General features: G+C 36.8%; 1 protein-coding gene across 4 annotated transcripts in view; it reads right to left on the reverse strand.

The window, feature by feature from the left end:
* LOC145675782 (protein FAM135A) overlaps positions 1–16,048 on the reverse strand; it is an 817,324-nt gene that overhangs the window by 67,365 nt on the left and 733,911 nt on the right. For all 4 annotated transcript variants that reach the window (XM_081746478.1, XM_081746479.1, XM_081746480.1 and 1 more), the window contains one exon: positions 3,968–4,174. In XM_081746478.1, coding sequence (XP_081602604.1) covers positions 3,968–4,174 — 207 coding nt within the window. The remainder of the gene's footprint in view (positions 1–3,967; positions 4,175–16,048) is intronic.

A 16,048-nucleotide genomic window follows, 5' to 3' on the forward strand; every position in this document is an offset into this window, starting at 1 on the left:
TAAACACTAAGCACAACTTTGTATGAAAACGTAAAAGGTATTTTATTTAAAATTTGAGAATTCCATATCTATGGAAAACTGATTACAATGACAACTATTAAGAAAATTATGATTTAATTCAGATTAGAAGTCACTAAAAGTTCATTGCCAATTTTCTTTTTTTTTAAAATGTCCATATATAATTTGCTGTAAGTAAAGATTAATCTAATTACTACACAGTTTTATTTATGTATTTAGCTAAACATTTTCTTTTGCATTTTGGTAGTTATTTCGTAAGAATTTTTCATTGTGTTTTCAATTATGAAAATTAGTTTTTACTAGTAACAGCAATAGGATTCTTATGTGTACAAAGACGAACATATCTTCTGAATTATAAGTTGACAGGTTTATAATAAGTAAGATTTGCAGTTGCGAAAGAACAATAAATATTGATTTTTATTTTAAGTAAAATTTTCTATTTTTAGCATTTGTAGGAACATATTTCCTAACAGCTGCTAAAATCGCAGCAGCAAGGTTCTAGATTACTGGTCCCCTTTCCCATTGAGCTGTAATCACAGAAAACAGTATGCCCTGCGGAGCTCTAATTCGACTTCACTTGCTAACGCTCGCTCGGCAATACTGTGTGAATTAAGTATACATAAACTTTAACGCAGAAAGAAACCAAACCAGCTATTAACCTACATGGGGGACCAGTAATCTAGAACCTTCCCATTGGGAGCTCTATATTAAATATACAATTTACATAATTTATTACACATTTATGATTATCAGCACATGTATAATTTAAGTAAGTGCTGGATAAAATGTAATGGCAACATTGTTATAATTCGTACCTAGCTTTATGCACAGAAGAACACATGCTACATTCGTTCAATGTAGTTGCCTTTCATCTCTATCACCTTCTGCCACATGTGTGGGAGTCGTCGTACACCGTCAGGCCCTCAATCTTTGTCGATGTCCCGCACGGATCGCCGTATGGTACGGATGACGGCTTCCTTTGTATCGTAATGCTTCCTGCGTAAAGTGATTCCTTCATTCTGACTCAAAGATCGTCACGAAGACCCTGAAAACCTTGTCGTGCACTGCACGCACGTGCTACTTCAATCTTGATCCACGAAAGTTGCTCGACTTTCCAAAACATATTGTTATTGTGCTTCCACTTTCCTCATCTACTTGACGGCACTGCTCTTTTTGATTGAATAGCACACAGTCATTACTATTCGCCACACATCATTGCCTCACATTCTCTTATTAGATACGAAAATCTTGTAATGTTGAGACACAATTCTCTGACACTACATTTTTATCAAGATATACAGGTTGAAAACTTCAGCAATATTTATCATATATCCGGAATGGTTTGAGATATCAAAGTGCTGTAAACAGCAAAATAATTTACACATCCAATACAAATCACACAAGTAACTAGATATGATACTTATCTAAGCATTTTTTTTTCGAAATAAAGCCTTTTTTAAAAAATCAAATTTTCAAGGCCTGATAACTTCGTTCCTATTCATTCGAAACAAATCATACAATGACCATGGTATTCAACGCTACGGTACTTTCGATGTGCATTGTTCTGTGCATCTTCGTTGTGCAATATATGTGTTAGAGGCTTCCAAACTTTGAATGTTTGTGATACTATAACATCCTTAGTTTGCAACACTGAATAATAAATGTGATATTTTAAGTATTCGCTTACCATACCACTTTATACTGTTTTGGCAACAATATTTGTTCGGTGTTTCTGTATAATACATGCAAACATTTCCCGTTTCCTATAGTTGCTTCGTGCAAAGTTTCGCCTTTCTCTCTCTTTTGGTTTCTTCGTTATCGCAGTTGGACAGTACAAATGGTACACCCTGTATATTCTCAATCGAAAGTTGATTGGCAACAGGTTAGCGAAAAAAAAGAAGGTCCTTAATGTAGAAATTATAGTGTAAATATGTATTTTTTCTAAATCTATCTTAAATTATATTAGCAATGTTAGTGGTTCACAAAATCAGCATGTTTTATAGTTAAATCAAGAAGAAATAAAACAGAATAGAATAAAGTAGTGTGTAAAAAAAAATCGTTTTGAAGAATCGGCCCGAAGAAGTTAGAAGTGCTTATTGTCTAACAAAATTATAGCTGAAATAAAACAGGAATCACAGTATTAAGTTATATATATATATATATATATATATATATATATATATATATATATATATATATATATATATATATATATATATATATATATATATATATAACTTATATACAACTTAAATATACCGTATTTTTAAAATTGGAAATGTCTTTCAAGTGGCAAATATCTTGCATTTTACAGACTTACAAAAACCAACTATGACAGAATTTAGCTACAATCAATAGTCTTAAATGCTCAAAAACATGTAAACAAATGCGCGTGAAACACGCCGTGGCAATGTAACTTTATGGTACAGTTTTTCCGGCGATCGTTCCCCACACATAATCGATCACTGATATCCTTGTAATGAATTACCACTATTAGTGTGCAAAATTTGGTGATTACGAATGTAGTCGTTTTTTAGCTATAAGTGGAAAACAAAATGGAAATGAAATTCATAACAGTTCCTCAAATGTTTTCAATAATAATAATAATAATAATAATAATAATAATAATAATAATAATAATAATAATAATAATAATAATAATAATAATAATAATAGCATAGGAGTTCATTCAAAAGAGTGCGGCCAAGTTTAGCCCCAATTTCATCTCACCATGAATCTGCCCGAACGTGATTGGAATCGATAGCTTCCGATACGTAGAACACGTCTGTGAAGGAACCAGAGTAGTCAGATGCACCGTTCCTGAGATATCACATTCCAAAGGTGTGGGATGCCACGAGATGGCGTCAGCATTACGATCGACGTAGTACTTTAGTTTATGAAACTCAATCAGAAACATCCTCATCATTGGAAGTATTTTCAATGTAAAGAGAAACGTTGGTCAGTCGATGACCGAACACAACAAACTCATGGTTGTAGTCGTAAGAGAGGTACCAAATAATGGTGGCCACCTGTGAACAACATCCTACTGTACGTGCTCCAGACTCGCACATACAATAGTAGGCAATGATTGCCGCTCTATCTGCCTTCGTCTTGTCCGACAGCACAAATATGTAGTGCTCGGTTCGATTCCGATATCTCGATTTCATTTTTGCCTTAACCAGAAAGGGCTCCGCAATGTCGAAGTCACTGAAATCAATTTGAACGCCAAACAATGAGCTTGATCAACCATTTTAATACGATATGGAGTTATGTCTGTGGCCACTATAACGTGTTAGCTTTACTCTTTATACAAATACTCTCGGGGCGAGAAGAGGCGATCTCGCAGCTGCACCGCGATACTGGCAACATCTCGTGCATTCCACATCTTTGGAACGCGATATCGAGGGAACGATGCATCTGATCACTCTGGTTCCTTCACAGGCGTGTTCTACACATGGGAATCTATCGCTTGCACTCAAGTTCGGGCAAATTCATGGGGAGATGAAATTGGGGCTCCAGGCTAACGCTTCGTTAGCCGAACACTTTGAAACGTAAAGTAAATCTGTAAGTTCGATCAAAAAATTTACAATATTTGAAGTAAATGATATTATATATATACAAGAATTGAGACATTGGCAAGTTTTCTTTCCTTAGTATGTAGCTATAACATTGTAACATCGATGTCACTTCCCTTAAGAGTCGCCATTGCTATTGTAACCTTTTAAAATATGTTCTTTGTATTATTGTTACGCAAAAAAATAATTCGACTCCATCTTAAAATATGACTCTTTCGTCTGCAAACTTCACTAAGGGAAATACAAATCATCTAAAATTTATCAATCACAATACTTTTATATATTTTATATTTAACCATAACCAAACATATAAGAAAAGTTTTTCAACAAAATCATAATTAAAACATAAGAATGAGATACGCAATGTTACTAACCTTTGCGAGGTCACTGAGATTGTTAAAACGTTGAAAACAATCAGCTGTCTCTATTTTGAGTTGCTGCCATGACGGTAGGAGCTTCATGTACTCGTACAGCCGTGATTGTAGAGATTCGTATGCTGCCAGAAGAATGCTACACACTTCTTGGTGAACGTGTCTCGCGTGAGCCAATCGTGTGCTTGAACTTACGCATTTTGTACTGTTCTAGAAAAAAATATAATTAAAAAAACATGGTAATATACAGCGAACAAATTATCAACATATTTGTATTTCAACTAAATAAACTGTATATGTCAAGAAAATTTAATATTAAATCAAAATTCAATCTACATATTAAAATGCTGGGTTTGTATATATTTTTGGTTCAGAAAAGTTTATATGTTTGTGGCCATCTGGCCAATACTTTTGATAATGATATCTTGGAAACCACAAGCTCTACAAAGATGCCGTTTTCACTAATCGATTGCAAATTTTGTGTAGATTGTTCAGTTCTAATTGAATATTAAAAATGGCCGTTATTTCTTTATTACATTTTTAGGGGTACACTGGAAGTATTGAAATTTTTAAAAGTAAATCACCATATTCTACAAGTTATACATCGCAACACCGCACATTTGTATATAGGGTTAGTATATCTCCCCGGCGTTTGTTTCATGACCAAATGATAATAAAAAATGAAGGGTAACCATTTCTTCAGTCAAAGATGAATCATTATTCTTTGGAGTGGTTTGTCCAATGAATACCATATAATCACTGAAATTATAACATATTGTGTGTGTAATGTATTTCTTATTACCAGGCAACTAAGAAAGTTCGTGCGGTTTTTACACCTGCCGCTATTTTTCGTGGGGTAGTAATCATTTCTGCCACCAGAGGTACCTGCATATGACAGTTTCTAAAAGCTGAGTCATCGGCACGTCGGCTAACGTAGATAACAGGTCGCATTCGACAGTTCGAGTCAAGTATTCGCAGTGAACCATGTCTGTGTCGAACGCAGTAATCAAGGCATGTTTACTGTATGAATTCAAGTTGGGCACAAAAGGTGCGGAAGCAGCAAGAAAAATATGTGCAGCGTTTGGAGAAGGTGCAATTAGTGAACGATACCTCAAAAGTAGTTTCAGACCCTTCCGACCGGCGATGAGACACTTCAAGACAAACCTCGATCGGGCAGACCAAAATTTCTCGATTTGGACCAACCCGAAGCAGCAATTGAAGAGAATTCAAGTCAAATGTGTCAAGAACTCGCTCAACGATTTGGGGTAAGGATGAAACCATTCGTGTGCACTTGCATGAGCTTTGAAAATCGTGGAAACTTAGTAAATGGGTCCCTCACGTGCTGACTGCTCCGAACCGTCTTCAACAACTGAACATGTGCTCTTCCTTGCTGACTAGGAACAACAACTGTCCAATTTTTGACCGCATTTTGACGTGTGATGAAAAGTGGGTAAAAAACGCTCGTACCATTGGCTATCGTCAAATGACTCTATGCCTTTAAGTGCAAAACCTCCTCTTCATCGACGGAAGGTGATGCTGTATGTATGGTGGACTGCTGCTAGGATTGTGCATTTTGAGTTCTTGAAAAGTGGTAAAGCCATAACTAAAGAGTTGTACTCAGCACAATTGCAAAGAGTAGACGAACAGCTTGCAAAAAAACAAACAAAAAAAAAACTGCACTTAGTGAATAGGGTGTTTTTGTCCACCGAGACAACGCTAGACCTCATACAGCAAAGATGACCCTGGAGGTGATTTTTTCTCTCGGCTGGTAACTTCTGCCACATCCAGCGTATTCACCAGGCATTGCTCTATCAGACTACTATCTTTCTTTTTCTATGGATAACCATACCCGGCATTGACAATTCAAAACTCAAGAAGAGGTTGAAAACGCGGTGACGCAGTTTTTTTGTCCCAACACAAAGATTTCTTCAAAAATGGCATCTACAGGCTTGTAAAACGATGGAAGAAGGTTGTAGAAGCGGATGGTGGATATTTTGCGGAATAAACATAAGGTAAACGCATTTTTTGGAACTTCTTTTTTGTACTGAAACCGCACGAACTTTCTTGGTTATCTGGTACATACTGCATGCAAGAAGATTGAAAACACTGATCATACATGAATTAGAAATTCCAACCGGAAGTAGGCTCAAGTCTTGCAAACGTGCGAGATATTGAAAAAATAATCGAAAAAATCTCTCCTTTATGGTACCCCTTGCCGATTTTTATCAAGATGTCCTTCACTTGTGTCTGTAAAGGGGCATGTACATATGTTGTGAGAAATGACAAGGAAATTTATGCTCATATGTAAATGATGCGCTGTGTAGAGAACGCAGGTTCAGCTATTAATACATTAAAAAAAAAAAAAAAAAAAAAAAAAAACAATGTCGTACAAGGAAAATGAAAACTTAAAAAAATAGTTTCTTCCTTTTTAATGCCGAATTCGCAATCTTGTGTAAGTGGCAGTGGCCAAATTTGGCTTGTATGAGCCGATGTGGCATACCGGTAGTGAATGCAGATGTCAAAAAACATACCAACTATAAAATGTTAAATTCTACAACATTATTAGCATTTAACACACACACACACACACACGCAATGTCCAGACATGCGACATATACCAATAGATCCCATTTGGATGAACCAAATGATATGAGTGAGCGTGAGGATAAAAGCACATGCGTAGGATTTTTGAGACAATCAAGAAAAACTAATTTATTTGTAAATCTAAAAATTGATGCTGTACAAGAGCCGCGCCATGTATTAAAATCTAACTTATGCTGTGATATACCATGGTTAAGCTCTTCATTATGACTTCAGTAAGATAACAGTAGACAGTATGGTTAATGAAATATCGTTCAGAATTATCGTTTACTCTTAAACCTTAATTTCTATTTAATTCAAATAATGTTCAAAGCTGATACATGCATGTATCAGTCAATAGATGACATTAAGCTGAGCAAAATTTCTGTTTAACTAATACAATGTTCAAAGCTGATACATATATCAGTCAATAGATGGCATCAACCTGAGCAAAATTTCTGTTTAACTAATATAATGTTCAAAGCTGATACATATATCAGTCAATATATCAAGCTGAGCAAAATTTCTGTTTATCTAATATAATGTTTAAAGCTGATACATATATATATATATATATATATATATATATATATATATATATATATACAGTGGCGTAACAAGACGGGGGGCAAGGGGGCATTGCCCCTCCCAAAGTTCTGGTAAAAGTTATTGGGGGCGCCGAAGACGCCTAATGATTACTTTGCCTTTTTAAAGCCGATTGAAGAATGAAAAGTCTACGTACAAAAGCAGTGTTTTGTATGCACTGCCAAATCTTCGACAAAATATAAAGTGCAGTGCTTTTTATTATTATAACTAATGGACACTTTTTGTGTTCCTTTTGTGATGATTGTCTAGGGCAACTTTGATCCAGTAAAATAAAAAATAAAAAATATCTATATGACAGTCAAGCAGCGATATAAACTTTTTCTTAATCCTTTCTTGTCCCTCATTATGCACGGGCAATTTAACGCTTCAATAGAATAAAAAAGAAAATAATGTTATAATGACGGAGCATTGTAAATATATTAATTATTGCTATCGTCGCCCCTGATTGTATAGTGGTCCTTCGATAGAATAAAAAAGAAATAATATTGCACCAAGGGGCGCTGTAAATATATTAATTATTCCTTTTTTCGCCCCTGATTGTATAGGGGCGCCTTCGATAGAACAAACAAGTTTATAATATTGCACCAAAGGGCGCCGTAGATATATTAATTATTCCTTTTGTCGCCCTTGATTGTACAGGGGCGCCTTCGATAGAACAAAGAAGGATGTAATATTGCACCAAGGGCGCTGTAGATATATTAATTATTCCTTTTGTCGCCCCTGATTGTATAGGGGCACGTTCGATAGAACAAACAAGTTTATAATATTGCACCAAAGGGCGCCGTAGATATATTAATTATTCCTTTTGTCGCCCTTGATTGTAAGGGCGCCTTCGATAGAACATCCAAGGATATAATATTGCACCAAGGGCGCTGTAGATATATTAATTATTCTTTTTGTCGCCCTCATTGTATAGGGGCGTCTTCGATAGAACAAAAAAGGATGTAATATTGCACCAAGGGTGCTATTAATTATTCCTTTTGCCGCCCCTGATTGTATAGGAGCGTCTTCAATAGAACAAAAAAAGATGTAATATTGCGCCACGGGCGCTGTAGATATATTAATTATTCCTTCTGTGGCTCTTGATTGTATAGGGGCGCCTTCGATAGAACAAAGAAGGCTGTAATATTGCACCAAAGGGCGCTGTAGATATATTAATTATTCCTTTTGTCGCCCCTCATTGTATAGGGGCGCCTTCGATAGAACAAAAAAGGATGTAATATTGCACCAAAGGGCGCTGTAGATATATTAATTATTCCTTTTGTCGCCCTTGATTGTAAGGGCGCCTTCGATAGAACAAAAGGGGATATAATATTTTACCAAGGGCGCTGTAGATATATTAATTATTCTTTTTGTCCCCCTGATTGTATAGGGGCGTCTTCAATAGAACAAAAAAGGATGTAATATTGCGCCACGGGCGCCGCAGATATATTAATTATTTCTTTTGTCGCCCCTGATTGTATAGAGGCGCCTTCGATAGAACAAATAAGTTTATAACATTGCACCAAGGGGCGCCGTAGATATATTAATTATTCCTTTTGTCGCCCCTGATTGTATAGGGGCGCCTTCGACAAAACAAAGATGTAATACGGTATTTCACCAAGGGCGTGTAGACATATTAATTATTCCTTTTGCCGCCCCTGATTGTATAGGTGCACCTTCGATAAAACAAAAAAGGATGTAATATTGCGCCAAGGGCGATGTAGATATATTAATTATTTCTTTCTTGGTTCTTGATTGTATAGGGGCGCCTTCGATAGAACAAAGAAGATGTAATATTGCACCAAGGGCGCTGTAGATATATTAATTATTCCTTTTGTCGCCCCTGATTGCATAGGGGCGCCTTCGACAGAACAAACAAGGATGTAATGTTGCACCAAGGGCGCTTTAGATATATTAATTATTTCTTTTGTCTCCCTTGACTGTTCTCGTGGGTTTTCTCGGGGTTCTCCCGTTTCTTCCCACTTTCTTCATTATACCATTTCACTCGTCTCTCATTATCACCGTCTCCTTTAGCCTAACCGGCATAACCGTGGGACGTAAAACTTAAAGATTTCATTTTTTCCCTTGATTGTATAGGGGCGCCTTCGATAGAGCAAACAAGGATGTAATATTGCACCAAGGGGGCTGTAGATGTATTAATTATTCCTTTTTTTGACCCTGCTTGTATAGGGGGGTCTTCGATAGAACAAACAAGGATCTCCTCAGCTACCACGCAGGAAACAGACCCTGAAAAGACTAGAACACTCGTAGACATCCGCGAAAAATTACCAATTCAACACCGCAGAAGAGAAATTACGCGCAACCTATTATGAATGTTTGGACAATATCATTTGCAAAATGTAGTCGATTCCATCAGCCTGAACTGAAGAAATATCGTGCAATAAAGGATGTAGTTTTGGAGGGTAACTTTTCTCAAGACTTTAGTGACATTTTAAAAGAATACCACGTCAATCCGGACCGACTACAACTACAAATGCAACAGTTGCTCACCACTATTCCTACTTCAAAAAATCTGAAATACCTACTTGACAAATTCAAAAAACTCTGTAAACAAACAAGAGAGTTGTTTCCTGAAGTGTTGAAACTCCTTCGTCTCCTGCTTATCATCCCGGCGACATCTGCAACAATCGAGAGAAGTTTCTCAATGTTGCGGCGTCTCAAAACTTATCTGAGATCCACAATGACCCAAGCAAGACTGAACCATTTTACAGTTCTTAATGCATACCCAGACAGGCTTGACTCACTGGACGTGAAGGAACTGTGTAGAGAATTCACAAATAGCTCCTACCATGCAACTGTCTTCCGAAAAGTGTGAATTCTGCTCTTTGAAATATGCAGTTTTTGTGTCGAAATGAGCTATAGGATCACAGCGGGTCGTTATTTTTTACATTGAACATTTAATCAAATTGAAACTATATTATTCCATTCTTGTTAAATATATTGAAAGTTGGATATACGTATGCAAAGGATCAAGAAACGGCTTTTAAAAAAGTTTCTTTATGCTTGTCAAATTTTGAAGTTTATATATATATATATATATATATATATATATATATATATATATATATATATATATATATATATAGAGAGAGAGAGAGAGAGAGAGAGAGAGAGAGAGAGAGAGAGAGATGGTGATTAAAAAAATGGAAACACCTGAACGAAATTGCAACTTACCAGATTAATAAGGTGTCGGGCCAACTTTCGCCTTCAGAACAGCCTTGATGCGACGTGGGATGGAGGCATAGAGATCGTGAATGGTAGCAAGTGGAATTTTACACCATTCCTCGTGCAGGGCATCGACCAGTTCTGTGAGAGAGGATGAAGGTGGAAATCGTCGGCGGAGTCGTGTTTCCAAGACGGACCATAGATGTTCAATTATGTTGAGATCTGGGGATTGGGCGCGCCAGGGGAAGTGTTGAACTTCATCCCGATGTTCCTCAAACCACGCTGGAACAACGCTAGCTGTGTGAATAGGTGCATTATCATCCTGGAAGATGGCGTCATTGTCCGGGAACAACATCCGGACCATAGGATGCAAGTGGTCTCCTAAAATTGCGACATAATCGTTGGCAGTGATTCGTCCGCTAAGTGTGACCACAGGTCCCAATGAAAACCATGGTATGGCGGCCCACAGCATCACCGAGCCGCCGCCATGTTTCACAGTTGGGCGGAAACGCTCCATATCATAAGCTTCTTTGGGCATTCTCCACACATAAACACGGCCCGTGGTTGGGAATAGGGTGAAGGATGACTCATCCAACCATATCGCACGTTTCCAGTCCTCAACGGTCCAAGTTGCATGGTCGCGGTACCATTTGCGGCGTGCGAAAGCGTTATGGTCCGTGATGAGCGGTTTGGCCCGTGCAACACGACCCCGTAAGTTCATGTTATGTAATTCGCGGCGGACTGTAATTGTCGAAACAGGGTGGGGGAAGTGCTGATTGAGTTCCTCCATCACTTGCTCCGCAGTGGCACGACGGTTCTGCGTGACAATGCGCTTTAATACCCGGCGTGACCTGTCACTCATGATTTTTTTTCCGCCCACTGTTCCGCTTTCCCGATGTGGTTTTCCTGTGTGTTGTGTAGGCCGTCATCACCTTCGACACTGTCCCACGCGACACACCTAATACAGTAGCCACTGCCGTCATACTCACTCCACATAACCGCGCACCAACAATTTGCCCTTTTTGAAAATCTGAGAGGTCTCCCATTTTACACCACCACCGTCTGCTGCAGCCACTGGACACTTCTGTTCCACTGCGCCTGACGTAGTATGGAGACCGACCTAACACACCACTACCAGCGGTCCGGCGCTGCAGGCGCCACGACACCACTGCCAACCCATACATCTGACGTGTTGCCAACTACAGGTGTTTCCATTTTTCTGATCACCATATATATATTTCAACTTTAATGAAGAAAGCACTTTCCACCTTTGTTTCCCATTATAAGAAGTAAAAGAGACTTAATTACTGCATTTTGAAGAAAAATAAATATGAGAAGTTCAACAATCAAGAATAATCGATCACTCATAAGAAGAAAAAAAAGAGCAAATATATTAACCCTTTGGGGACTTTTGGTACAGATCTGAACCATGGCGTCGACCTTCGGAATTTGCTTTATAAATCTCTAGTAAAGCTTTACCCCAATATCATGGTTCATACCTCGTTTTGTTTGGAGTGAAGCAAAGTTTTTTTTTTTTTTAACATTCGCATGTCCATGTTGTGTACCGGAGGGAAGAAATTCGCAGGAAATGGGGACTTTTTTTTTAAAAAAAAAATCCTTTTTTCCCCAATTTGGGCAGGAATTTTATTGCTTTAGGTACATATTAGTAAAATTTACAAATTAGGAAAACACTGTTTCATTCCGAATAAAACGGGGTATGAACCATGATTCTACGATAAATAGTCTCGACGTAATAGCTGCTTGACTGAAAGTCTAAAATTCACCTAAAAAAGTGGAAATCTCAAAAGGGTTAATATATAGGGTGTTCTAGTTGGAACGAATTGTTTGTACAGTTCTTCGAATAATGTTTAACGACAAAAAAGTTTTAGTGAAAAGTTAGTGGTGGGAACAATAACTGTTTTAAATAGTGGTTTAAGGTCTCGAAAAAGACTTTTAAAAGAAACGAATATCTTTTCCATGTTTTTTGGCTTGGATTTTTCTTTTAATATTTCATATTTAGTGAAGAAACAACAGTGTGTTCCAGCTTTCTTTTCCCATCATAGTCTAATTTTAAAAAAAATACTGTATTCTGAAGAAAAATAAAAGGTAAGAGCCACCGCAGTAAGCTTTGTTGCTCCAGTTCCTTAAACTAAATCATATTATTAGTGAAACATTTTCTTCTGGAATATGAACAAAATTATGAAGTCTTTTCAGCTCTGATATTAGGTACTGAAGAGTATCTGAAATAATAGTGTTTCTGGAATGGCGGTGATACTTTTTTCTTGTCTGCCAGTTTGACTTTGGGCAACCCAAACAATACGTTTCAAGACGTATAAATTTCAAGAACTTGATATCATGGTTAGACAACCAACATGGGACTTATGAGATGCTAATAGTTGTGTCAAACGAGCGAAAATTTTCGTTTTCTTTCCAAAAGGCGATTTAAAAAAATGAAAATAAAGACCGTCTCAAAAATCCGGTTATTTTGCTTCTCTAGCCCGGTATATCAATACAAAGTGAAGTTCAACCTATGTACTGAAACATTTGAAGATTAATGTGGTGTGAAAGTAAAATAAAAAAAGTGTGCAGATAGGTGTATTGTGAGAATCTGTTGATCACTTTAGAAAGCAAATTTGTGGTTGTGATATGTCTTCAGTCTATGAGTTCTGGAGAGTGAGAATGTGACTTTAGTGCCAAAACGTATACGGAACAATCATGTCGTACTAGTGATTAATTAATAGTAAACTGTACTTTATACGTATCCCGACGCAAATCAAATGAGGTTTACTAGTTTTATTAATGTACGATTCTTGTGTTGAATGAATACATTGGGTAGGTGAAGAAACTGTCTTTACTTCAAGTAAATCTAATATTTTAATTTTTCAAATATATAGCTGTTTTCGTAAATTACAATTTTTTTCCCACACACACGAAAAAAATACATAACAGTAATACTGTAAAGATTAGTGGAAATTACACACTGTGATGGGGAGTGGGGGGCGCTGTTGAGAGAGGGGCGCAACAAAAAGACTTGCCCCCTTCTATATTTGAAACGTTGTTACGCGGATGTATGTATATATATATATATATATATATATATATATATATATATATATATATATATATATATATATATATATATATATATATATATATATATATATATATATATGTATCAGCTTTAAACATTATATGCAGTTCCTCTACATTATATGCATATATATCAGCCAATAGATGGCATCAAGTTGAGCAAAATTTCTGTTTAACTAACATAATGTTCAAAGCTGATACTGTAGCGGTCAATAGATGACATCAAGCTGAGCAAAATTTAACTAATATAATGTTCAAAGCTGATACATGTATCAGTCAATGGATGGCATCAAGCTTAGCAAAATTTCTGTTAAACTAATATAATGTTCAAAGCTGATACATATATCTGTCAATAGATGTCATCAAGCTGAGCAAAATTTTTGTTTAACTAATATAATGTTCAAAGCTGATACATATATCGGTTGATAGCTGGCATCAAGCTGAGCAAAATAACGTATCAGAGGTTCACTCCGCGTACGTAGTTTTCGAGAAAAACTAATTTTTGTGGCGTTAAAATATGTCATTCGTTGCCAATCTTAATTAGATGTTTTTATTCTGCTAAAATATTATTTATTTATTTATTTATGTGCTGCATATGACTGGCTCTGAAAAAATATAATCGAGAAGAATAGAACTGGATGAAGGTGAGGTAGTAATGAAGAGGAAGCTTATTAATCTTAGGATCAATGCTGGAAGAAAATGCAGGAATAGATGAAGAGGAACAGCAGAATTAGCAGACAAAATGGAGGGAAGTGGCAGAAGTATTGTGTGATCGTAGGGTACCCTTCGCCTTAAAGGAAAATTTTTACAAAACAGTAGTGAGATCTGCCACATTATATGGAGAGAAATGTTGGACGACGGAAAAGAGAGAGGTAGGCCTACAAAAGCTGCATATTGTGGAGATGAAGATGCTACAGTGGATGTGTAGAGTGACGCGAAAGAACAAAATTAAGAATGAAGTGATCCGGAGAATAGTAAAGGTGAGAGAAAAAATAGAAAAACTAAGAAAGTAGACTGAGATGGTTTGGGCACGTAAGAAGAAGACCTTTAGAATACGTAGCTCACCGAGTGGATGCTATAGAACTGAATAGGAAACGAGGTCGAGGCCAGTTAAAAGAGAAGTAGGGAGATTGTGTTAAGAACGGAGTGTGGTAGCACAAGATAGGAACAGATGGAGGACAGTGATCCGAAAAACCGATCCCACCAAACTGGGAAAAATGGATTATAAACATTATTAAATATCTTCAGGAACAATAAACAGTGCACAATATATGATGGTTCACGTGCGCTTGTGAACTGCATAAGGGGACGCAACTGTAGACTAAAAACGTATTTTTTTTTCCTGGACATCCACTAAATTCTTTAATGATTTTTAGTTATTGAACTAAACAGAGATGTGAATAAGTTCAAGACAGCAGCAAGAAAACGTTTATTAAACTGTGCATTTTATCTGTCGAAGAGCTTCTTAATGAAGAACATAAATAATAGTTCCAAGACAACAATTGCAATTATTACTTGTTTTACGTAATCTTTCATATAAATAGCATGTTAAACATAATATGTATTAACCGGTTAATGCTTTCCTAAATACATTCTACCAACATGCAATTTGCACACGTATTTGGTACACTCAACGCAATGAATACAATACAACACAAATGCAATTTGACCCATCTCTTGATATTAAGGGGTAAATCATTTGGGATATTTGAAATAATAAAGATTTTGAGAGATGCAATAATTCCCTTGTGAAGTTTTAGCCACCAGAAATATATATTATATGAGTAATAATCTTCTACGGTAATGGTATCTTTTTTTTTTTGAGTCAATTTAAGTGTTTCCTTGATTTTTGCAATATTTACAAAAAACGTTAAAATATGGACTGAGAACTGATGAAACTTCGTTTGATGATTTAAAAAACTGTCGTGGTATTCTATGAACCGTCGTCCAATCATGTAGCAGCACGAGTCTAAAGCAGAAGATTGCGTCAAACAGCGCGCTTGTCGTTGGCTGCTGATTGATGACTTCACGTCCTTGAAAGGACGGCTATTGCCACGTCACGACAATAGGCAAAAATCATACAATTGGGGAAGTTCAGGGGTATGCACAGTGCCGTAACTTAGATTTTTGCTGAGGGGGGGGGGACAAGCATTAATACGCGTATTTTGTCCCCATAGAAAAAGTTCTTTTTCTAATGCTTGAGCCCCTTCTTTTTCTTACTTTTTATGGGCCCCCGGAGCCCTCCCGCACGGTAAGGTCTGCAGGGCCGTTAATTACGCCCCTGGGCCAGTTCCATACATGATTAATTAATTAAGGGAACAATATTGACAAATCTCAAAGCCATACTCATAAATATTATTTCTAGGGCCCGTAATAGTAGACATTTTTTACTGAAATGGGCGCACGACTCATTTTTGTTTTATTTAGCTTTTGTGTGTTTGTTTGTTTATGTAATGTAGTGAACTTGTTTGATCCTTCATTTATAATTTCATGTTCATATCGTCTATGGAGTAAAAAAATTTTGTATTAAAGTGGGTCCTCCTCGAACGGCGCGAAGCTTCCCTGGGGGGAGGGGGAGTTGACCCCCACAAGTCACAGTCCTGGGTTTGCGGTAAATTGCAACACATCATTAACTCCACG

Source organism: Thermobia domestica, chromosome 18 (genome assembly GCF_964235325.1).
Source record: "Thermobia domestica chromosome 18, izTheDome1.hap1.1, whole genome shotgun sequence".
Lineage (NCBI taxonomy): Eukaryota > Metazoa > Arthropoda > Insecta > Zygentoma > Lepismatidae > Thermobia > Thermobia domestica.